This window comes from Fusarium keratoplasticum, chromosome 12 (assembly GCF_025433545.1).
Source record: "Fusarium keratoplasticum isolate Fu6.1 chromosome 12, whole genome shotgun sequence".
Classification (NCBI taxonomy): domain Eukaryota; kingdom Fungi; phylum Ascomycota; class Sordariomycetes; order Hypocreales; family Nectriaceae; genus Fusarium; species Fusarium keratoplasticum.
This window is the reverse complement of record NC_070540.1, coordinates 507148-529616: the sequence shown is the minus strand read 5'-3', so window position 1 is coordinate 529616 and position 22469 is coordinate 507148. Positions and strand designations below refer to the sequence as shown.

Genomic DNA, 22469 nt, shown 5'->3' with positions numbered 1-22469 from the left:
CAACAAGAGTGGTTTCATTTATTTCCGCGTGATATCGTCTGCTAATCACAAAAGGCGGATTTGAAACGTGTGAGTCGGTCCTTATCAACCATCTCAACACCGAACAAACGACCATCGTCATACTCCACCAGAGGGCATCGGGACCCTTGAGAGAACTGCCAAGTATATGAATCCACCATGTTGCAACATCTCGAGTCTTGGCTTCTTTGGACTTGGCAGTGCATAGTGAACTGGCCTGGCTGTTTCGACATGCTTATCTCTCGAGGCACTGCTTGGGTCCTTGCCGCCTTCTTGGCTATTGCCAGCCCTGCGGACTCCAAGGGTTTGGCTGATATCGACCATGTCATCCTGTTCATGCAAGGTTGGTCTTCTGTTTCTATCAGTTATTGGTATCTTATCTAACCATGTGATAGAAAACCGTGCCTTTGACCATTACTTTGGCACTATGGCCGGCGTTCGCGGCTTCGCGGACCCAAATGTTCAGTACAACAACGGCGTTCCGGTCTGGAAACAGCTGGTAACTCCTAACCTTAGCAAGGATACGGACTACATCACTCCCTGGTACCTCAACTACCTCGGAGGAACTTGGCCGGAGGCTACCCAGTGCATGTCTGCCGGATCCAATGGCTGGGACGCCAACCAAGCTGCCTTGAATCACGGCGCCAACGACCACTGGGCTGTCAACAACACTCCCTACAGCATCGGATACTACAAGAGGGAGGACCTGCCTGTTCACTTTGCATTGGCTGAGGGATGGACTATCGGCGACATGTACCAAGAGTCAGTCATTGCCTCTACCAACCCCAACCGTGTCATGTGGGTTAGCGGCTCCATCAACGTCCCCGGCTCTCCTCAGACCAAGGATGAGGGCGGTTACCCTTACATCGACAACAATGAGACTCCCGGTTGTGATAAGGATGGAATCAACTGCTACCCTCTCAAGTGGAAGACGGTCGCTGAAAAGTACGAAGATGCTGGTGTTTCTTGGAGCGTGTACCAGGACGCTGACAACTTTGACGACAACCCCTATGCTTGGTTTGAACAATTCCAAGACGCCCAAAAAGGATCTTCTCTCAACGCAAAGGGCATGAAGGGATTGTCTCTTGATACCTTTTATGCCCAGGCTGCCAACGGAACACTTCCTGAGGTTTCTTACATCGTTGGACCCATGCAACTTTCAGAACATCCTCCCTACTCACCTAACGACGGATCCTGGCTACAGCGCAAGATTGCTGAAGCTGTAATCAACTCTCCCAAGTACTCCAAGACCGTCTTGATCGTCTCCTACGATGAGACGGGCGGTTGGGCTGATCACGTCAGCCCGTATCATTCTCCAGACGGAACTTCCGGAGAATGGCTCGAAGATCCGTACGGTGAAGCCGGCCGCACGCCCGCGGGCCCCGGTTTCCGCGTACCTTTCTACATCATCTCGCCATTCACTCGGAACGGCGGAGTTTATACTGAGCACTGTGATCACACCTCGCAGTTGATGTTTGTCGAGAAATGGCAGGCTGCCAAGGGTCGGGATGTCAGGACGGATGAGATTGTTCCATGGCGTCGCGAGAACATGGCTGATCTTGTCAACGCCTTTGACTTTCAGAACCCAGACTACAGTTTACCGAATCTTCCGGATGCTCCTGAGCCACACAAGAACAGCAAGGGTGAGTATGATGGCTCATCATACTGCGCTTCTCAGTATGGTAATGGACGGCCTACCGTACCTTACACTGGAAATGGCAAAGTCGATGACACCAAGAGTCTTGCCGAAAAGGGCTTCAAGAACGTACGCGGTCTCCTCACCGAGGGTCGCACTCTTGTCTTTGAGACTTCAGGTCAAGCTCTGAGTGTCTCTCAGCGCGGTAGGGCTGTCGGATTGAGCGCTGCCACCACAAACCACGACAATGTCGAGCAGGGCTGGGTCATCCACGCAGTCGAGGTTGGCGGTGACGAGTTTACTATCAGCTCTGCCAACAACAACCTCTACATCTGCAACAAGCTGAGACTCTGCAAGAACTCTGAGGATGCCATCGTCTTTGTGGTTGATTTTGAGTCGAGCAAGGGGTACTCGTTCCAGGCCAAGGACACGAGCCGATATCTGGCTGCTGGGAGGAGGAAACAGCTCAATTGGCAAAAGAGCCAGGCTTTCTGGAATATTTTCAGTGTGACTTACTAGTTTCCCTGTTACCTTGGATTGGACGTCCCGTACGGGCTTACCCGCCAAAGGTGATCATCGCCACAGCTCGGTAGTTAATAGCCTTACCAAATAGGAAGTTCCTGGAGGCCTCGTCGTGTCCATCTGCCGCAAGACAGGGTAATTTCGGGCCTCATCTCTCTCGCAATCTCATCTAACATGTTTATTTCTGCCTTGCCGTTTTCTCGCCAGATCACGAAGAAAGCAAACGCCATGAGCGCATCTGATTGGTTGACTCGTAACTATGTGATCCGCCAAACCGGCAAAGACGGCCACGGCCGAGTTGTTGGCAGTAAAGTTCGCGTCCGATTCGTGCTCCCGTAGGGCCGCGCCACTTTTTGGCCTTTACGTTTGGGCCCGCGGAGCCCGAGTCAGCAGGGAAAATGGCTGAGTCTCGAACTTGAGGGTTTGGGTGCACGCACGCGCGGCTCATCTTGTGCCCGCGTTACGACACTTGTTGTGCCAGACATGTCCAACATACATGCTGCCGTCCGCTTTTCCCGAAAGCGAATTTCATGTTTGAGTATATGGTTCCAAGACTCTAAAGATATCATGACTGTCTCTGTTTCGGGCTCCCAGCCGGCACCACGCTGCCGGCTAGGGCTGAAGCCGTCAGCACGATGCCATTCTCCCGAACGCCCAATTTCCACATTTATCGTACTTCGTATTCACAAGGCGTAGCTTAGCTCAGTCTACACGAGTCTACAGTGCGTCTCTCGCAGAGAATGCTCTCGTCGTAGACAGCGATTGCGCGGCCTCCGCCGCCAATCAAAATGCCCTCCTGACGGTGTCCGTGGTCACCGAGTCCGGGGTTATTTTTGCACAGCCACCAGCATCGATATGCGCAAGACATCAGATGCTTGACGGTATGAGTGCCGGACTTCCGATCTCAGACCTGGCGCCAAGCCAGGCGTCTGCCTTCCACCTGATCTAGAGGAGAGATATAACTGTCGGAGAGCCCCCTATATGGGGCCGAACAGTAGGTAAAGTACTTTAGCATCTCGACTTGTCATTCCTTTCCATCTCAGCCTTTGTCTCCTTTCCATCTAGCATTTCGTCTCCTTTCTATTCCAATACCTCACCATGCGCGGGTCCAGCATGCAGTCTTCTTCTTCCTCTCTCACCTGTGAAGGCTGTTCCCAGCTAGACACACCCAGACTATCAACATCTCCCTCTTCAACAACTCAAGTATGCGACGAAACCATCATTTCTCGAACCTACTATGCCGCTTGCGATCTATTCCACTTGGACTCCGGTTCTACTCCCACAGATGATCACAGTATCAACAATCCCGTGACGGTCTTCGATGAAGCATACCACCTCCACGCTCGAACCGCTCACATGGGTATTCTCGATCCTGCCTACAAGGTCTTTACCAGCCAACAAGGCCTCGGCGCTGTACTCTACAAGCTCCAAGCCCGCACTGCGGTCGTTGCGGGGGACCCCTTATGCACAACTGAGCAGCGGACACCCCTCCTAAAGGAATTCGCCGTCTTTCGTAAGGAACAAGGGCTTGGCATTGCATTTGTCGGCGCGAGCGAGGACTTTTCCCTGTACGCCCAGCAACAAGGATGGACAACACTACGCTTTGGTCATGAGCGAGTCATCAACCCTCTCACCAACAAAGTGTTGCGGAATCAAGCAAGCAAGCGCATGATCAGCCAAAATAGAATGCTTCTCGACCCTAAGAGGGGTGGTACATCGATAAAGATATACTGCCCCAGTATCACTGGTGTCGATGCTTCATTGGAATATCGGCTACAGCAGCTCTACGACGATTGGCGACTCGAGAGGAACAACAAGTGCGGGAAAGACTTGCAGGCCTTTGTCACTATTTATGATCTCTTTTCATACCCAGCTTCAACACTATTTCTTTACACCACTGACAAAGATGGTTCCATCACCGGGTTCGCAACTCTAAGGGCACTCGGAGCCCAAAACGGATTTCATATCGACCCATTTATCGCCTCCTCTACTGCGCCTCGTGGAATTACCGATCTACTCATCGTCACCGCCATGCAACTACTCAAACATGCCGAGATTGGCTACTTGAGCCTAGGCTTCGAGCCAGCTTCCGATATTCGGGAAGTGCATGGACAGACCAAGTTTGAGTCCTGGGTCTGGAAACAGTGTTACAACCGAGTTATCAAGTCGGTCCCTGTGACGGGCAAGGCGGCATTCTTCAACAAATTCTATCCTGAGGATTCACTCAGCTCAGACTTATTCATTTGCGTTCCTGGCAGGGGTATTCCAGTTCGGGGATCAGTTGCTCTTATGCAGTTCGCCAACATGAATGTGTGGCAACTACTTACTCACAAGAAGGGGAAGCATAAGGAACCCCAGACTACATCATCTTCATAGCGTCGCAGTTTTCTTTGTTGTATTATAGAGTGCATTTAGACTTGGGCAAGCAGGACATGGAATGCAAGGGAGTAAGATAGGGCATCTTTATCGAATAGACCGTCTGTTCATTGTAACATATATGCTATTTTTAACCATTCTCTTTCGCTCATATAAAAATCAGTGAAACTACCCTCAGCGCCATCGCGAAACTATGTGCTCCCCAAGGCGACTATACACCTTCGCGTCGACTCCTCTAACCTAGGCTATCGATTTTAAGTAATAGCAACAATCACACCAGCGCTTGCTCCGCCCGAAGATGAGCCTGCCGCGAGCCTCAACCTTTCCAGCTCAGCGACGCCACTAATGACGATCTCATCCAACTGAGCTTGACTCAATCCTGGCTTGTGAATCTCAATGCCTCCGCCTTGACGCTTTTGGCTGCCTGGACCTTTCTCCAGTCGGTAGGTGGCGAGAACGCTACCTCCACTCTCCAGGATGAGGTTTCCACCGCTTGAGAAACAGCCACCGCCGTTCTTTTGCCATGTAAGATAGCCTAGACCGGTGTTGCTGGGGAAGTCTTTCTTAAACTTGACGAATGAATTCCCAAGGTTCATGTCCACCTTGCTCGAGAATGAATGATAGGTGAGAGTTCCGCATGGAGGTCCGTTGTCACCGCGCATGACATGCACGGGTCCAGCTCCTGAAGACTTGAAGCCAAAGTTGAAGGTGTAGAGGGTTTGTCCCGTGTTTGAGTCCACCACGTAGTACATCCTATCGCCTGCTGCTCTCACTTGGAGAGACATGGGAGTGCCCGAGGGGCCTTGAGCATATCCTTGTTGCTGCTGTTGCTGCTGTTGCTGCTGCTGTGGTTGAGGAGGGAATCCGTTGGAGGGGTGTTGATTATAGGGACCCTGAGGTGGACCCTGCTGGTATCCGTGTTGCGAAGGCCCATTGTACTGCTGTGGTCCACCATACTGCTGAGGTCCGTTGTGCTGTTGAGGGTATTGGCTGGCAGGTGGCCACTGTTGGGGAGGAGGTTGTCCATAGTAAGAAGGAGGACCATTCTGTGATTGCCAGTCTTGTTGGTACTGCTGGCCACCGTATTGTTGGTCCTGGTATGGGGGTCGTTGCATTGGGGGCTGGGAATAGCCGCCGTTGTATGGGGGGGCAGGAGAGTTGCTGTTTGAGTGCGAGGACGACAGAGTTGGAAGGAAACCCTTGACGTGGTCACCAAGAGAACGGTCTGTCATTTTGAGAGGCGAAGATGGGTGAATAGGAGGTAAGAGTCTGGTAAAGATTGAAGTCGAAATGAGTATTCGAGGCCATAGTTATACCTGCGTCCGAAGACCCTCTCGCCATCATTCTTGACCCTTGAATACCTCTGGCGCTCGATTCCACCGCTTTGGGCTTAGCATGCTGCACTCAGCCTTGAAGGTGGACCATTGACATCACAACCTGAAGTCGTTGCCCAGTGCTTATTTCTAGGAAGGACATCTCATTGGCTAGCGCCTCATTTCGCATCTCATCAGCAGGCTCAGGGATGTGCCAGAAGCAGACGTGGTCGTGGCTGAAGCCAATCATCTGCTGTCCATGATATCCACAGTCGAAGCCCTGCGGTCATCTTGTGGCTCACGCCGTGCGACTGAAGCACTGGTCCCGCGGGATCCCCATTGCCAAGTGATCCTCAGCGTAAGCTCAAGTTTGTCGCATCGGTAAAGGGACCAATGAAGTAGGTGGTGAAGACATCTTTGCAAAAAGTAGCCGCTGTTATCTTCTGATGGGCAGGGAGACTAGTCTTGGCAGAGTCAGCTGTCAGCTTTGACAGCACTCCGTGACGGAGGAAGAGGTTCTAGCGATAAAGTATGCAAGAACAGTGAGTAGATACTACAAAATGAGATGGTAATAGACAATCTTGAGTGCCTTTGTCTCTATACCGACGTTTGAGTATTGGTATCTATCATCAAGATGTAGTAGTTTAGGTAGAGGAAAAACGGGGTGGTCGATATGGAGGCCTAGGGTAGGTAGCCAAATCCTTGGAGTCGTGATGGATCAAATCATGTCTCGGACTTGGCCCCACGAGAAGAAGCACAGTTTTGAGACCATCGTTGGCATTTTAGCATACTTAACCTTGCATGTAATCATTGAAATAAAATATTGGCTTTGCTATAGACACGCCTTTCATCGGTGTTGTTCTCAAAAGAGAATTTGTCACTTGCAACATCAGAACTCGCATTTATGGATGGAACACGACTGGAAATCATGGCTGAATCTCCACTACGGTCAAGATCACAGAGCTGGAAACTCGGCATGAAGCGCCTTGAGCATTTGATCCTCTCCACAACAAATCTCTAGCACATACGACCACATCTGCCAGAAAGCTCGGGATCCCGTCCGATCTCCCATCGATAACCTAGCAAGAGTTGGATTAGTAGCTAGGTCGGTGACGACTAGCGAATCCCCAATGTTGTATGTTGTTTATTTTTGCCCAAAATGTCTTTTTGTCTACAATGAAGCCACGAATGCATACATCTGGGTGATGGTGGTCGTCTCAACGAGTAGACATTCTTGGTTGGAACACCAGGTCCAACTTAAGACAACAATCGAAGGGATCTGGCATAGTGTGGTAGAACGATTAATTAAAATCGGAACATTTGAAACAGAAATTGAGAAAGTACATCAGAGAATACGAGCATGATAAAATAGCCAAGGGTTGCACTTCGGAGTGAGCCCAGCCAGTGACACAGATCGTCACGATTTAAGTCAAGGGCAGATCTACTTAACCCCCCCCCCCCCGGTTAAGCTGCGAAGATCATTATCAAAGAAGAGACGATCCATATTCTTTGTGTCCTGCGCGGTTATTGTTTAATGTTACATGCCGTGTATTTTTCGGATGTTTTTCCGGTTTGGTTTGTTTTCCGATCCCAACTTTTCCGAGCCTTGTGCGGAGGTTACGGCTTCATTTGGCGATGCTTATGCGACTATGCGAAGTAAACAGAGAATTGAGGGTTGTAAAATAGTAGTTTGAGAATAGATATGCTTCTCGAGCCCGTAACTGATTGACAAACAATTCATTGACAAACAATTGATTGTCCAAGACATATGATGTAATCCCGTAGGACAAATCCTGAGGTCTGAAAACCCTAGCTCCCGATGTATCCCCCGCACCTCACGCCAAGGTTGCACCATCATACGATACCCCGGACTCGCAGTGACTAAGTTTGACTCTGACGTCCCGGCAGTTGCCAAAAAGCCCGTAAAACAACTCAAACGATCGACAAGGTTCGATGCCGTCTGCGAGAAAGGGCCGTGAACCGCCGAGGCGGGGTAAGGATGGATATAAAGAGGCCGAGTCGGTGAGAAAGTCGCGCTTCTTCAGTTCTACCACCATGGCTGTTTCGGTTATTACTCTTGCTGTTCTTGGCCCTATTGGCTTGGGTCTTTTTCACCATGTTGAAGCCAAGGCGGCTGTAAGGCCATTGCCAGATGCAGCGCAGGTGATTGACCAGAAGAGCTTCCTTGTCTTGGATAATATCCCGGCACCAAAGGAGTTTCTCGCGACTAAGGTGAGGACCATGCTATACTTGCAATGATATAGCCAACTAACGGATGGTAGGAATTCACATGGCCTGGGGTTACGCAAAAATCCCTCAGCGAACGACCCTTTCACATCTATGACCCCGAGTTCTACGACATCATTGGAAGTGATCCTTCCCTGACATTGCTGTCCACCTCAGACAAGGATCCTATCTTCCATGAAGCTGTCGTCTGGTCAGTGAAGCACATCAATCTTATAAAGGAGTTAAACTCACATCTTCAGGTACCCTCCCACCGACGAGGTCTTTTTTGTTCAGAATGCTGGCGACCCCGATGCTGGGACGGGTCTTAACAAATCGTCTGTCATTCAGAAGATTTCCCTTGCAGAGGCTGAGGCCTTGAGAAATGGTTCGCACGAGGCGAGCGAGATTAAGATTACTATTGTGGACTCGAAGCCACAGGTCATCAACCCCAACGGTATGTAAGATGAGATCATTCAGAACAGATATTGATTAGCCGACAGGTGGCACAAACTACAAGGGCCAGATCATCTTTGCTGGTGAAGGCCAGGGAGACAAGATCCCCTCTGCTCTCTACCTCATGAACCCCGAGAAGCCATACAACACTACGAGTAAGCAGACCTCTGCAGAATGACATGGCGGTCTGACTGATGTACTTCTCAGCCCTCATCAACAACTTCTTCGGTAGACAGTTCAACTCTCTCAACGATGTCTCCATCAACCCTCGAAACGGCGATATTTACTTCACCGACACCCAGTACGGCTACTGGCAGCATTTCAGACCTGAGCCAGGCCTGCAGAACCAAGTCTACCGTCTCAGCCTGGAGACCGGGGCAGTGACTGTAGTTGCTGATGGTTTTGTATCACCTAACGGTTAGTAAAAGCACCAATGCCTGGGTGGCTGTTGCTGACGGTTTATATCTGATAGGCCTCACCTTTTCTCCCGATGGATCCTATGCATATGTCACAGACACTGGACTGAGCCAAGGACTATTTGGACAGAATTATACTCGACCCGCTTCCATGTAAGTTATGAGAAAACACTAGACATAAAACTTGGTCGAAGGCTCATTGTCAATAGCTACCGCTTCGACGTCCAAGAGGACGGTACGTGGGAGTATCGCAAGACATTCGCATACGCTTCATCACGTCTACCTGACGGTAAGTTTGGTCTCACCAGCTGCTTCAACAAATACTAACCCGAATGCAGGAATTCACTGCGATTCCAAAGGAAACGTGTACGCAGGCTGCGGAGACGGCGTCCACGTCTGGAACCCTTCTGGAAAGTTCATCGGCAAGATTTTTACCGGCATCAACGCCGCCAACTTCCAGTTCGCTGGTGATGGTCGGATGATTATCATGGGAAGAACCAAGCTGTTCTATGCTACGCTTGAGGCTTCGGGGGCGCGCCTAAACTGAGAGGCAATCATGAGAGTTGAAGTTTGACGTTCGCAGGCAGGTCTTTGGGGCATGTGTCTACGAACTAGACACTTCAAACGATGATTGGCTATCAAAGTGTGATTGATATGCCTCGTCTACGATATCTCAGAAGTTTATAGGCACAAAAGCCACTAAAACCAATGAGATGAGCTCATCTTGAGTCTGTTACCACCACTTTCAAGTAGAATTCCGTCTGTCGGGGAATCGGAAGGTCCGCCAGCCTAAGACAAGGGTTTCCTGCAGTTGGTTATGTTTATCCCATGCATACAACGAGAAAAGAGCAAACAATAGTGGAATTTTGAGTTTGAACCCTTGACTCTGGGCTCTCGTACCGCCAATAGGAAACCAAGCCGGGTCTTGATCAGCAGTTTCCGTCCTGCAAGACCACCAACGCATCGCAGTCACCCTTCTGCTATACGCGTTTTATGCTGCGACTCTGCAGCCAACAACGAAGCGTGCAGATTATTAAGCGCTTTTTATAGGCCGATTGTGAAGTTACTGTTGGTGTTGTTGGTTGTTGATATTTCTCGTTCCCCTCATTTCCTTCGGGGCTTCCTCGACCTCAATCTCTGTTTTGGACATTTTGGTCGAATTTTGAGCAATGGCGGACACGACATCTCCCGCAGCAGCATCTTCGCCCAAGTCTCAGAAGTCGGACACACCTCCGACGGCCGATGCGGCCCCAATCGAGGTCGGGGATGATAATCCCGTCGATGATGGAGACTCGGCTCTTGGTACTGAGGCCAGCAGCTCCTCGGCGTCGATCAGCTCGAGCATCCTAGACTACAGGACTATGCACGGGAGGACATATCACTCTGAAAGAGGGACTGCTCAGTATTGGTATGAAGTCTGGAGATTGGCGGTTTTCGGCTGACTGACTGGCTCAAGGGCACCCAACGATGCACTGCAAAATGAAGTCATGGATATTCAGTAGGCATGAGAAACTTGACATTTAACGACCGAAACTCACCTTAATAGTCACCATCTTCTTACAATTGCTTCCGAGGATAAGCTCCATCACGCGCCGATCAAAAAGGATATCGACGTGAGCCTTGTCTTCACGCATAGAAGGGGAAGAAGTATGCTGACTAGTCACAGAAAGCCCTGGATATTGGGACTGGAACAGGCAAGATCTCATTCTAAGAATTCTACGGCAGTCAAAAGTTGCTGACTATTCTCTTTGGCATTAGGGATCTGGGCTATGCAAGTTTTGGAGTGCCAACCCCGATAGACAAGGTGACTAACTCTTTCAGCGACTTTGCCGATGAGTATTCTGCCACCGAAGTAATCGGAACTGATCTCTCTCCCATTCAACCGTCTTGGGTCCCGCCCAACCTGAAATTGTAAGCAATCAAGATGGTTCCAGCCTTCAACTAACCTGGGTAGCGAAATTGAGGACTGCACCCAGCCGTGGACCTTTCGCCCCGACACCTTCGACTACATCCATATGCGCTACCTAGTAGGAAGCGTCAAGGACTGGAACAGTCTCTTCGAGCAAGCATTCCACGCATGCAAACCCGGAGGATGGGTGGAAAGCTTCGAGGGCGTTCCAATTATGCAGAGCGACGACGGGAGTGTCCCTGACGATAGTGCCATGGCCGGCTGGGGAAAGACGTTTATTGAAGCTGGCAAGAAGCTTGAAAGGTCTTTTACGGTGGTTGATGATAACGTGCAGGAGGAGGGCATGGCGGCAGCTGGGTTGGTCGATATTGAATCGAGGGTCTTCAAGGTAGGCATTCATACTCTGGTTCGGGATACGCTGACTGGATTGACTGTTAGATACCTATTGGACGATGGCCCAAGGACCAAAACTATAGAAACATCGGCCTTTTCGCGCAGGAGGTTCTGGAGGGAGATGTCGAGGGCCATGTTCTTCACGTGGCCGATCTCGCATGGGGATGGCCCAAGGAACAAGTAACGGTCTACTGTGCAAAGCTGCGAAAGGAGATTCGCTCTGGGAAGCATCATCCTTACTATCGCATCAAGATTGTTTACGGTCGGAAGCCAGAGTAGCGGCAGGAGGAAGTCACCCGTACCTAGAGCTTCTAGAAGGGATGGCAAAAGGGAGTCTAGCATGGAGGATGGTAGTGAATGATGATGGCTGTTAAAATCCTGGCAATGTGTGCCCTTATCCTTCCTCTGCAAAGAGAAGCGTCGTTTGGTAGGCCCCGCTAGTCCTAGTCCGCTTCGCTTATGCGATTGCGTGGATATCTCACTCGTTTTGGTCGGGTTCAATGTTGAGTCAGACCAGAATGTGTCATGGTCCAAATCCATCATTTATATTCAATCTCGCTTCAAGATTAATGAAGAAACTTTTTTATACATATTGTCATGAGCAGCATTATCGATTCACCATCCAACAGGCCGAACGGTCGGCCAGAGGCCTGTGTGCCTTGTCGAAGGCGAAAGGTCGCTTGCGATCACGCCAGGCCCGTCTGCGGCCGATGCCATCGAGGAGGAAAAGAGGCCGAATGCCTGTATGCATCGGCAATTACAGCGTCATATTCTCTCCCCAATACTTCAACTGACAGGGTATCTGGCGAAGGAGACATTTCACTTCCTGACACGCCCGCGACGGGGCCGACATTTTTCGGTTTCACTGGCCACACCGAAATCTTCCAAGAGACAAAGAATTACCTCTCCCAGCTCCGAATATTCGATACTGACTTTGATGATGCAAGCATATCAGGATCAACATCCCAGTGCCGAGTCAACTTCCAGGACCTGTCACCCACAATTCGCCAGACTTGTCTTGCAATCCTGGGTTGTGTATTCGGCCCGACCTATCAACAGCTGCTACTGCAGAATACGATGCAGAAGCCAACACCATTCTCGCATTTTGCGGTTCCTGTCATCGTCGACTCGTTACACACTGCATTCGGACCCCATTCGTACAACCGAAAGCAAGATCTGGAACGCATTGCTGAGAGAATATGCAACAACACCAGTCGACCTCTGCTCGATATTCATACCAGTCCAAAGGCATGGATGGATCAATTTTGTGGCCCGAACCTCAGATGGGAGTCACTCGGTCTCTTGTGGTCCACCCTTGCGACCTTGCCAGACGCTTTCAATACTCTCGAGGATGCTCAACTCAACACGACAGGAGTCAAGACGCCACCGGCATCTGCCTTGTCATTCTTGGCAAGATGTATTGAGTTGGCGCAAAATTTCACCGAAGGAAATGACTTGTTGATTAATCTCTATCGTCTGAAGGAAACATCCCAGTCGGGTATCACAGGTGACGCGAGTGAGTATACTCTATGCCCTCAACGAACAGCTGCTTACCATGTCCACCAGGCCTGATCTGCTGGGTAACCCATGCAGAGGCAGTCGCCATGATGACGTACCTTGGTGGACACGCGCAAAAGGATGGCCCCAACTACAAGCCCTCTTTGTGTTCCGAGTACAAGCGACATCTCTTCGCCCAAGTCTTCTCCGTCGATAGACATGGTGTTGCATTCACAGGGCGTCCACCGCTGCTTCATCGTAAATACTGCACGACTCCCCTTCCTCTTGACTTGAGTGAAGAGGAACTTGTGGCTGATGAAGCTACCTTTACGAACGCTGTTGCTGCATTGGATGCTAATGGCTGGAATACGCATGGAGGCATCTATGTGTCTACGTTTTGCCGGGCGCGTGTCATGATCATCTATCTTCTTGACGAGATTATGGAACTAGCTCTTAGTCCTGGGGCCAACCCAAGTCTCGAGTCACTGAGGTATGCTATGTATAGTTCGAATCGTGGGATACAAGCTCCTGACTCAACTAGGGCACTCAAACAGCGTGAGATGGACACCATCTCCCAATTCCCAGCCGGACTGGTCTATAACCCTCAAGACCTCGCCGACCCCAGCATCGATGCGGACATTCTTACCGTTAGAATGTTGCTTCAGATTACACACCTGCAGAACCTGTTTTTGCTGGAAAGATTGCTGCTGCGACACGGTGCTCCGGACGAGGGGGACTTGCTTATCACAACATTTGAGATTGTGACTTTGACTCTTACTTTCTGGACTCAGAAAGATCGCTTCTCTCAAGTCCGTCGCTACTTCGAGTGGCTGGTATGTCCTCAGACCCGCAATCTGAACATTTGACTAACAATGTCGTAGTTGATGGCTTTCGCGGCACCAGGAGGTGGAATTCTATGCCTCGAGCTCCTACAACCAACCTTTCACTGGAAGCATCCTAAAGATGACCGCCTCACCCGTTCAAGTCTTGTCCAGCAACTGAGCCTGTTAGTCGGCTTCTTCGACTGGGTCGGACCCTCGGCGCCGAACGCGGATCTCTGCGCCAACTGCAAGATTGTGATTCAGCGTGTTCTGGATTATCATCTCAACGACGCGATGGGTACTTTGGGGGTATTGGAGGATTTTAATTCTGGGTTGACGGGACCTATGAATTTCAACTTTGATCTGCTGAATACGTTTGACTGGCTGGATGCGAGTTCGAGGTAGGGGGATGTAGCAGAACACATGGCTTGTTGTTTCTATATGCCCAGTACCTAAGTAGAACGAATGTCCCGACCTCAATCTTCTTAACCTCCAAAGTCTTAACCACTCTTTCCCCTGTGAAGAGAGCAGCTAGGCCAATGGAACATGCTCATTCAGCCAGTTATCCATAACCGAAGTCGCAGGATATTCCGGGTCACCAAGCCTGAGTAGCATCTGCATATGACCTTCAAACCACCCGCCCTCGAATACATGGAAGGCTACTTCAGTGCCCGCAGCAGTCAATGCAGCAGCGAACTCGACCGCCTGTCTAATGTCACCTTGCCTTTGGACATGTAGTAGCAGAAAAGCCTGGGCATTAGGACCGCGAGCGTGGTAAGTCGGCGACATGGCACGCAGCCGCTCCGGATCGGAGCCGAGTCCGTAGGTCGCGTTTTGTGCTATTGGACCCGGGCTATCCATCATCTCGGCCAACGCATTGTAGTTGGAGCCATCGATCGAGATGACGGCTTGTATGGTGCGAATATCCACCCCTGCGCGCTCCAAGTAACTTGTGTCAGTCCCCAGCAGAGTGACGACATGTGCTCCAGAACTATGCCCCATTAAGATGACCCGTCCATCGTCAAATTCGAGTTCATCTGCATTCTTGGCCAGGAAGCCGACCGCGTTGGCTACCTCCTGCACCTGTTCTTCCACCTTGACTAAGGGAATGAGGGTGTAGTTGATGGTGGCAAATGCGTAGCCCTTGGCGAGTAAATGGTCGACTTTCTTTGCTCCTATCGAGTCCAGGTGTGTGCCTACTCTCCAGCTCCCGCCGTGGACATACACGACAATTGGAGCTTTCGGTGATTTGGACTTCCAGAAGCGAAGATGCTGTGCATCACTGTCCCCATACGAGATGTCGATACCTCCAACGGGCTGATCTTCGTGCATCTGCGACATCAACTGTTCGACTCTGGCGGGAGAGATATCGTCTGATGTCTTTTGGAAAATGTCCAATCCCGTGATCTCGTTTCCTCTGGCTGCAATGGCGATGATTTCAGCATGGCTGCGCTCGGATGCGCCAGTGGAGGCAGTGTCTTGTTCGATAGACATTTTTTGACCAAAATGAGCTTGCTTAGAATAGCAAATAAAGGCTTGATAATAAGATATGAACTTTATTGACTCGTGTGTTGTGCAAGGTGTCCAAACCATCACCTTCATCCTCGCATCAGCTTTGTACACGCACGCACTAGGCACCGATTTAGCATGACGAACAATGAATCATCGTGCGCTAACCGAAATAGGAACACGCGATGAGTACAAATAGCGAGACATCCAAGGCCCTTTTACTACCACAGAAACGACACAAACTCACGATTAATGGGCAATTTACTCATCTCACATTTGATTCAAGACTTGCCCGACGCAAAAATGCCACCCTATCCCCTTTATTCAATCCCCAAAGGCGACTACGCTATCCCCGATGATCAACTAGATCTCCGATCGGACGCCGAGGTAGATGACACCATCAAAAGTCTCCGTCCCGTTACATCGCCCAAAAACATTTGGTTCTTCTGGAACTCTGGTTACGATACTTTACATCCATATGCCAAGCGTAATGTTCGCGCTTGGCATCGTCGCTTCTCAAAGAAGGGATGGGAGATTCGCGTCGTTGACCTCGATCCGAAATCGGTCGGTTACATTGGTAGCTGGATCGATCTGGAGGACTCTACTGTTGTGCCTGAAGCTTTCAAGAATGGAACTCTCGACGGCGAGTTTGCCAAGCAGCATTACTCCGATCTAGTGCGATTTCCACTGCTGCTACGATATGGCGGCGTCTACACGGATGTTGGGTTCATGCAGATTGGAGACCTTGACAGACTGTGGAACGAGACGATTGTAAACGCTGATAGCCCATATGAAGTGCTATCCTACAACGCTGGCGGCCCTCGCAGCTACAGCTTGTTGAATTATTTCATCGCCAGTCTTCCTGGAAACGCGTTTTGGCAAGCCTGTCACGATCTTCTCTTGAAGCTTTGGGAGGGAAAGACCAATACCGAGGGGCTATACAAACACCCGCTCATCAAGGAACTGCCGTTACTGGGAGAGACCTTTGCCGCAGCCGGACACGAGGAGATCAGTCGGCGGCTTACCGACTATATCATTCAAGGCCAGGCCATCACCATGGTCATGAGCACTGTCGACGAAGAACGAGGCTGGGATGGACCAGAATACACTTCCACAAAGATCTTTGCACCCGAGTACATGGTCGGAAGCCAGTTGATCAACGAATACACAAACTGGAACGGTCCCAAGGCGTTTGAACTCATGAGTCTCAAACTCCCCGAAGCCGGACAGCCGGAGTCAGACGATCAGAAGTTGGCCAGGGAGATTGTGGAAAACTGCTTGTCTAGAAGTTTCGGATTCAAGTTGGCGCACGGCTTGATCGTGCAGGTTCTTGGAGAGACACTGGGAAGCTTGTGGAGGAAGAATGTGGGAAGTGATGATGTGGAGGGAACTTATGCTCACTGGTTGAGATATGGCATCGAGAGGTGGAATCAGTATGACTTGCCCACGCCCGAGGCGTTTGAGAAGTTGGAGCCCGTGAAGAGGGGTTCACTACTAGGTTAGGCGCAGGTTACGGTACATGGAAAATAGAATGGTAATGTTAAGAACTGTACTTGGTATCATGATCTCAAACCTTCAACATTGACCAGTTGCGTACCCATCTAGGTAGGCAACGTGAGGATTTGCAAGCTGGGAAGCAAAGTACCGCCACTCCACGGGCAAATCCCGATGCATTGCGCATTGACAACGTCGGTCATGAGGTTGAAATAGAACATCCAAAGAAAGCCAAGAAAAATCTATAAGCTTATCGCTAGAAGCACAGGGGACATGAAGACTAGTCTGTTTCACTCCAGACAAACAGTCCACTTTGGACAGAGAATACCACATGCTTAATTGAGAATCGCCCATCGATTAGTATCCCTCAAATCAAGATAGTCTGATCAATTTGCATTGATCATCCTACTAGGTCGATCAAACCCCGCTACAATGCCAAGATCCCCCAAAGTCCCCGTGAATCTTCTCGACCTGCCCGAATAGGCTCATGCCGATGCGGCCCGCAATGCAACGCTAGCTCTCCCGTATCAACATCCCGCGGCATAAAGGATCGTTCTGGAAGGTGAGGGAGCTTGTGTGGTTCAGCTTGGGTATTGCGTCAGTGGGATCTTTTGCAATGCCTAGGACCGTGTAGCTGTGATGTGACGGTGGCATGTAGGATGCTTAATGTTCCTCCTGCCGGATACGTGTAGCAAGCCGAGTCGGATGATGATGACGATTAATTCGTCCAATATTGCTTGCCTTCCTAAGGAAGAATCGTGATTCACAAGGCACAAGTATAAAATACCTCCCTGCTACGGGTCCGAGTGATCGCCAGGCAATACTTGTCCCAAGACTTGGCATTTCTGGATCATTCGCTCTACCATCATCATGCATCTGTCTCTCGCATTGGCGGCCCTCGTCGGTCTGTCGAGCGCTGTCGCGGTCCCACGTCCAGCGCCGCAGCTGTACAAGATCCAGCTCGCTCCCGATGACATTCGAACTGTCACTGAGGAAGAGAAGTGGGCACTCAGGGCCGTGAGTCTACACGCTAAAGCTCCATTCTTCTAGCTAACTTTTATAGGAACACAAGCACTTCATCGACATCACTGATCTTGACGAAGAGCCCCCCATCAGCCTCCAGGTCCTTGCCGGCTTCCCCACCGCTGTCTCACAGCAGACTGCCGTCAACGCCCTTCTGCCCAAGCTGAGCCAGACCAGGCTTCGTGACTTCCTCACCACCTTCTCCAACTTTCAGAACAGATACTACACGGCTTCTTACGGCCAGCAGTCTGCTGAGTGGCTGTTGGGTCAGGTCCAGGCCATCATCAGCGCCAGCGGAGCTACCAATGTGAACGTCAAGACCTTTACACATTCGTGGAGACAGCCTAGCATTATTGCTACTATTCCTGGCAAGAGCGCCAAGACTATTGTTGTCGGTGCTCATCAGGACTCTGTCAACCTCTCAAACCGTGCCTCGGGCCGTGCTCCTGGTGCTGGTAAGTGTTTTTAGATGTATGATGAAGCCAGTCTAATATGTTGCAGATGATGATGGATCGGGTTCTGCCACTATCCTTGAGGCTTTCCGTGTCTTGCTTACCGACTCTCGCGTCGCATCGAACCAGGCAGAGAACACTATCGAGTTCCACTGGTATGCTGGTGAGGAGGCGGGTCTGCTCGGCAGTGGTGCCATCTTCCAGCAGTATCTCCGCGAAAGCCGTGATGTCAAGGCTATGCTTAACCAGGATATGACTGGCTATGTCAAGCCTGGTTCCAGGCAGGTTATCGGCGTCATCACTGACAACGTCGACGCTTCCTTGACTGCGTTCACCAAGAAGATCATCACCGCTGTAAGTAAACCACTTGGATGAAAAACTAGGACGTTTGCTAACAGACCAAAGTACTCTACTCTTCCCGCTGTCGACACCAAGTGCGGATATGGATGCTCTGACCACGCCTCGGCCACCAGAGTTGGCTATCCCTCGGCATTTGTCTTCGAATCAACCTTTGATGACAGCAGCCCGTACATCCACAGTGCTCAGGATACCATCAGCACCGTCAACTTTGGTCATGTTGCCGAGTTTGTCAAGGTCGTCATTGGTTTTACCTATGAGCTCGGATTTGCCTCGCTGTGATGTAGGGTAGCTATGCATCTTGACAAGAAAGCACTCTAAGGAGCACATCTTCTCTAGTGCCGCATAAATAAGAGATCGAAGTACATTAGACTGCATATAGTACATCAAATATAACATTTATGCTTCGCGTCGCGTTGGTCCATCTCCGTCACGACCATGTCTGTCTCATCTTTGAGCACATTGCAACCTCATGGATCCATCCACCTAAGCCACCCACCACTACAAACAAGCACTTTTGTTGGCTTCTGCATTATGGCCCCAGACCTTGTCAGAATTTCTTGCTTTTGATCGGTAGTTAACGACGGTATTGAGCCGTTACAGAGAACAGCTCAAGGTCATTGCCGAGACTTGAAGCCACGCGTGACGCAACAGAGCAACCCATCAGATCAACAGGAGCTGAAATCAGAGTCCAAGTCAGGTATGAAGATGAGGCAGTGAAACATATAGAATGATAGAGTTTGCATTCCCTGGTAGCCATACACCGTGTCTCGTTAGAAAAGGTCGAGCGCCAAACCCGCGCGGACGGCTCGCACATCGGCACACAGACGCCTCCGGAGCGGCACGGCTCGGCAAGCGGATACCGTTTCTATCACAAATGAGTAATTCAGCGCATTATGGGTTTGCAAGGTATCATCCGGACTTCCGAACTGCTGTTGATCACTTGAAACCCAACTCCAACTCCTGGTGGAGCTCGCGATAAACGAGGTATTTGTTTTCGTCAAGAAGCTTGTCTGGGGAATGGTCCTTGCACTTCAATACGGGGAGGATGAGCGTCAAGGATGAACAATGCGTCGGCAGATGCTGTGAGAGACAAGAATCCGTGCTCTGAGACGCATGGACGTGGTATCAAGGCTGAGCTGAGGAAAGTATCAAACAGAAGCTGCAGGACCTGCAACGTGTAAACAACTCTATCCATCACTCACCACTGTTTGACGTGACATGCACGCTAACTCCTTCTCGTCGCAGACCCCGTGTTGCTTGTTAAGCGAGGACGTCATCCCCAGCCGGCAGATGCCGAGCTTAGGGGTTTCGCTTTTATTGCACAGCCTTGGCTCTAGAACCAGGTTCCCCGGTTTCAGTCATATCTCATGTGCCAGGTGGATGCATGCTTTCCAATTTCAGCGTTCAAGTGCCGGGCGAGTATGTAAGGCTGGCTATGATGAAGATTCATGCTCATCTGGACAGCCACTTGCAGATCATGGCGTGCCTCATTTTACGATCCGGACCGACGGCTTAACGCCTCAAAAGCGAGCCCAGAATAGCTTCAACATACCTTGATGGCATGTCCCGGTTCGCAAAAGCAAGCCTCGGCAGATGGGTTTCACCAATGTGTCTCGCCTGCAGAGGCACCGCAGCTACCGTAATGTCACCCACGCACCAGGACCCTTGGTCTCATTCCGACTTAACCGAAAGAGGGACAGCCTTGTCGTTGGAGCAAACCTTCAACGGTTCCTCCCTTGCCCGGCCCTTCCCTCGCCTCGCCCATTGGGCTTCAACGGCCGGGAATCCTTGTTATTCGAAGTTCTCTGCAGGCGCACTAACACCCTCAAGCGAGAGGCCCCTGGCGATCCAACTTCTAGAGCAGCCTAGAAAAGTTTAAATAAATACAGCGCCAATGGAGTGACGCGCTGCCGGGACGCCAACTCTCAACGGCGCCCGCTGATTGATTGCAGTGCTACGTGGGCTCCCAAAGCCACTGAGTGCCAGGTCGGATTCAGTATGGCCTGGAGCGTGTCGCGGCGCCCGCGGGGTTTGTTGACGGAACTTTTATAAACTTTAAGAGAATCAGGGCCCAAGTTGACTGTATCATAAAACCAGCTCGTCTCCCAGTCGTGGATTTCAGGTCTATGTTGAGTGTCATGCGGATATCATCAACACCATGAGTTCTCTCGAAGGACTGGCGAAGCCAAACCGTGACTCCCTTCACGCTGCAGGCAGCGTATTCTTTGTTTCTTCGGCCGGAAGAGTCCTCAAACTACCGATCCCCAGCACCTCCCATCGAGATCCTCTGACATGGCGATCTTCGAAGCGGTTTTTTGCGTTCTTTGCCGTCAATTTGTACTCAGTGGTGGCCTCATTTGAGGTTACTCTTCCTGGGATTCTCATGTTGGCAATTAAAGATGAGTTTGGAGACGTATGTTGACAGTCTCTTTACAGAGTAGATGAGGCTAATTTATTTCTAGCGAAACACCCAGCCGCTCTCTTCCGCAATGACCCTCTTTACTGGCTTGGGATACCTTGTCGGGATTCCACTTTCTACTGCTCTCGGACGACGGCCTGTCTTTCTGTGTGCAGCTACCATCACAAGCATAGCCACTTTCTGGGCTGGAGCAGCAGGGAGCTTTGAAGAGTTGATAGTCACCCTTTGCTTTCAGGCTCTGGCAGTTGGTACATCCGTTGGCATGGTAAGTGCAACTCATCTCCATCGAATGTATCATGTCTGACCTGTCCAGTGCACACTCATCATCATCGATGGCACCTTCATTCATGAACGACCTAATGCGCTGTCCCTGTTCTGGTGTGTCGGCTCAGCGTTCATCAAACTAAGCCTCCTCATTCTACCATTCATAGCGGACGTATGCAAGAACTGGCGTTCGATCTACAATGTATGGTCTGCGCCTTGCCTGGTTGCCCTCGCCTTGGTCATATTCCTTGTTCCCGAGACCTACTTTGAGAGACCACCAGTTGCTCTTGATGGTCGTGTGCTCGTGCAGAGCAGCTCGGAAAAGGTCAGGGTTTACGATGACTGGGAGGATGTCGAGAGTTCCGGCTCGGAGAGACCACTTCCAGACGTTCCCCCAAAACGAAGCTTCTGGGCGAGATTCGGTGTCAACCGAGCGCCTGGAACCAACTTCAAGGCCATGGGTGTGACTTACATGCAGATGATTCTCTGCATCCTCAACCCCCTCACATTCTGGGTTGCTCTCCTCACGGGTGTCAACTTGAGCGGCATCATCTTTTTGAACATTTCTCAACCAGCTGTCTTGGTGGGACTCTGGGACCTGGATCCGCAAACCAAGGGAGTCGGGATTGGCATTGCTGGCATCATCGGTTCGCTTTTGGCCTTCCCTGCCAGCGGTCCTCTCGCTTCCTGGTTCACTCGCTACTATTCCCTGCGATCGGGCGGTATTCGTCATGCAGAGATTTACTTGCCGGCCTTTGCCATGCCTGTTGTGTCTGGCTTGGTTAGCGTGATACTCAACGGAGTCGCGATTAACAATAACTGGAAACCAATCTTGCTTTACGTTGCCTCCGGAATCAGCATCTTCAGCTACCTGACAGGAAATGTGGCCTTTACGCTCTGGATCACTGAGGCATTCCCCCAATGGGCAGTAGCTGCACTAGCTGTCCAACTCTTCACGGGCAACATGGTCAGTTTCGGGATTGGCACCGCTATTATGGGATGGGTTCAGGATAAGGAAGTCATGGCCCCAACAATGCTGATTGGTGGCTTGATTCTCTTCCTCGGTGCCCTGGCAGTTCCGGTTGCGTTCTGGGGAAAGACTGCGCGGCAGTACATTCACGGACGATGGAGTGAGTCGGAGAAGGGTGCCTTGCGACCTCAGTAGACGAGATACTGTGCTCTTCTTTACTGGTATGACTAGTACGTTGGTTTGATGATGGAGCGAGGTGTCCTCTGGTGTAGGTTGGTGGCGAAGGCGGGCGACTGACAGGATTTTGCTTCCTACGGCTGACATAAAACAACGCGTCCTGACACGGACTTCCTCTCTTTGTCGTTTCTATTCCTTTCTCTATAACTGTTAGATTAGAT

At 50.7% G+C, this 22469-nt stretch overlaps 9 protein-coding genes across 9 annotated transcripts; 7 read left to right on the top strand and 2 right to left on the bottom strand.

The window, feature by feature from the left end:
- Positions 1 to 177: 177 nt before the first annotated feature.
- On the top strand, positions 178 to 2173 carry NCS57_01376500 (uncharacterized protein; the record flags this gene model as incomplete). The annotated part of the gene is made up of 2 exons (XM_053063389.1): positions 178 to 361; positions 414 to 2173. The coding sequence occupies 2 exons, from the start codon at positions 178 to 180 to the stop codon at positions 2171 to 2173; spliced, it is 1944 nt and encodes a 647-aa protein (XP_052906722.1).
- Positions 2174 to 3274: 1101 nt separating this feature from the next.
- On the top strand, positions 3275 to 4552 carry NCS57_01376400 (LPG-synthase-C domain-containing protein; the record flags this gene model as incomplete). Its single annotated transcript, XM_053063388.1, has 1 exon — positions 3275 to 4552. The coding sequence occupies one exon, from the start codon at positions 3275 to 3277 to the stop codon at positions 4550 to 4552; it is 1278 nt and encodes a 425-aa protein (XP_052906721.1).
- Positions 4553 to 4806: 254 nt separating this feature from the next.
- NCS57_01376300 (uncharacterized protein) lies at positions 4807 to 5784 on the bottom strand (the record flags this gene model as incomplete). Its single annotated transcript, XM_053063387.1, has 1 exon — positions 4807 to 5784. One exon carries the CDS (start codon positions 5782 to 5784, stop codon positions 4807 to 4809), a length of 978 nt encoding a protein of 325 aa, XP_052906720.1.
- Positions 5785 to 7818: 2034 nt separating this feature from the next.
- Positions 7819 to 9507, top strand: NCS57_01376200 (SGL domain-containing protein; the record flags this gene model as incomplete). Its single annotated transcript, XM_053063386.1, has 8 exons — positions 7819 to 8097; positions 8148 to 8302; positions 8352 to 8545; positions 8592 to 8699; positions 8752 to 8961; positions 9017 to 9113; positions 9170 to 9249; positions 9299 to 9507. 8 exons carry the CDS (start codon positions 7819 to 7821, stop codon positions 9505 to 9507), a joined length of 1332 nt encoding a protein of 443 aa, XP_052906719.1.
- A 622-nt stretch (positions 9508 to 10129) lies between these two features.
- NCS57_01376100 (Fungal-trans domain-containing protein) lies at positions 10130 to 13985 on the top strand (the record flags this gene model as incomplete). Its single annotated transcript, XM_053063385.1, has 12 exons — positions 10130 to 10368; positions 10417 to 10458; positions 10507 to 10573; positions 10627 to 10654; positions 10719 to 10731; positions 10782 to 10871; positions 10915 to 11257; positions 11308 to 11537; positions 12060 to 12778; positions 12829 to 13249; positions 13301 to 13592; positions 13641 to 13985. The coding sequence occupies 12 exons, from the start codon at positions 10130 to 10132 to the stop codon at positions 13983 to 13985; spliced, it is 2829 nt and encodes a 942-aa protein (XP_052906718.1).
- Positions 13986 to 14111: 126 nt separating this feature from the next.
- On the bottom strand, positions 14112 to 15149 carry NCS57_01376000 (Abhydrolase-3 domain-containing protein; the record flags this gene model as incomplete). Its single annotated transcript, XM_053063384.1, has 2 exons — positions 14781 to 15149; positions 14112 to 14723 (listed from the first exon to the last, which is right to left on the bottom strand). The coding sequence occupies exons 1-2, from the start codon at positions 15072 to 15074 to the stop codon at positions 14112 to 14114; spliced, it is 906 nt and encodes a 301-aa protein (XP_052906717.1). The 5' UTR covers positions 15075 to 15149.
- Positions 15150 to 15335: 186 nt separating this feature from the next.
- On the top strand, positions 15336 to 16592 carry NCS57_01375900 (uncharacterized protein; the record flags this gene model as incomplete). Its single annotated transcript, XM_053063383.1, has 1 exon — positions 15336 to 16592. Exon 1 carries the CDS (start codon positions 15342 to 15344, stop codon positions 16590 to 16592), a length of 1251 nt encoding a protein of 416 aa, XP_052906716.1. The 5' UTR covers positions 15336 to 15341.
- Positions 16593 to 17453: 861 nt separating this feature from the next.
- On the top strand, positions 17454 to 18697 carry NCS57_01375800 (Peptide hydrolase; the record flags this gene model as incomplete). Its single annotated transcript, XM_053063382.1, has 4 exons — positions 17454 to 17600; positions 17647 to 18061; positions 18108 to 18412; positions 18464 to 18697. The coding sequence occupies 4 exons, from the start codon at positions 17454 to 17456 to the stop codon at positions 18695 to 18697; spliced, it is 1101 nt and encodes a 366-aa protein (XP_052906715.1).
- Positions 18698 to 20576: 1879 nt separating this feature from the next.
- On the top strand, positions 20577 to 22266 carry NCS57_01375700 (uncharacterized protein; the record flags this gene model as incomplete). Its single annotated transcript, XM_053063381.1, has 3 exons — positions 20577 to 20831; positions 20881 to 21102; positions 21151 to 22266. The coding sequence occupies 3 exons, from the start codon at positions 20577 to 20579 to the stop codon at positions 22264 to 22266; spliced, it is 1593 nt and encodes a 530-aa protein (XP_052906714.1).
- Positions 22267 to 22469: the final 203 nt, after the last annotated feature.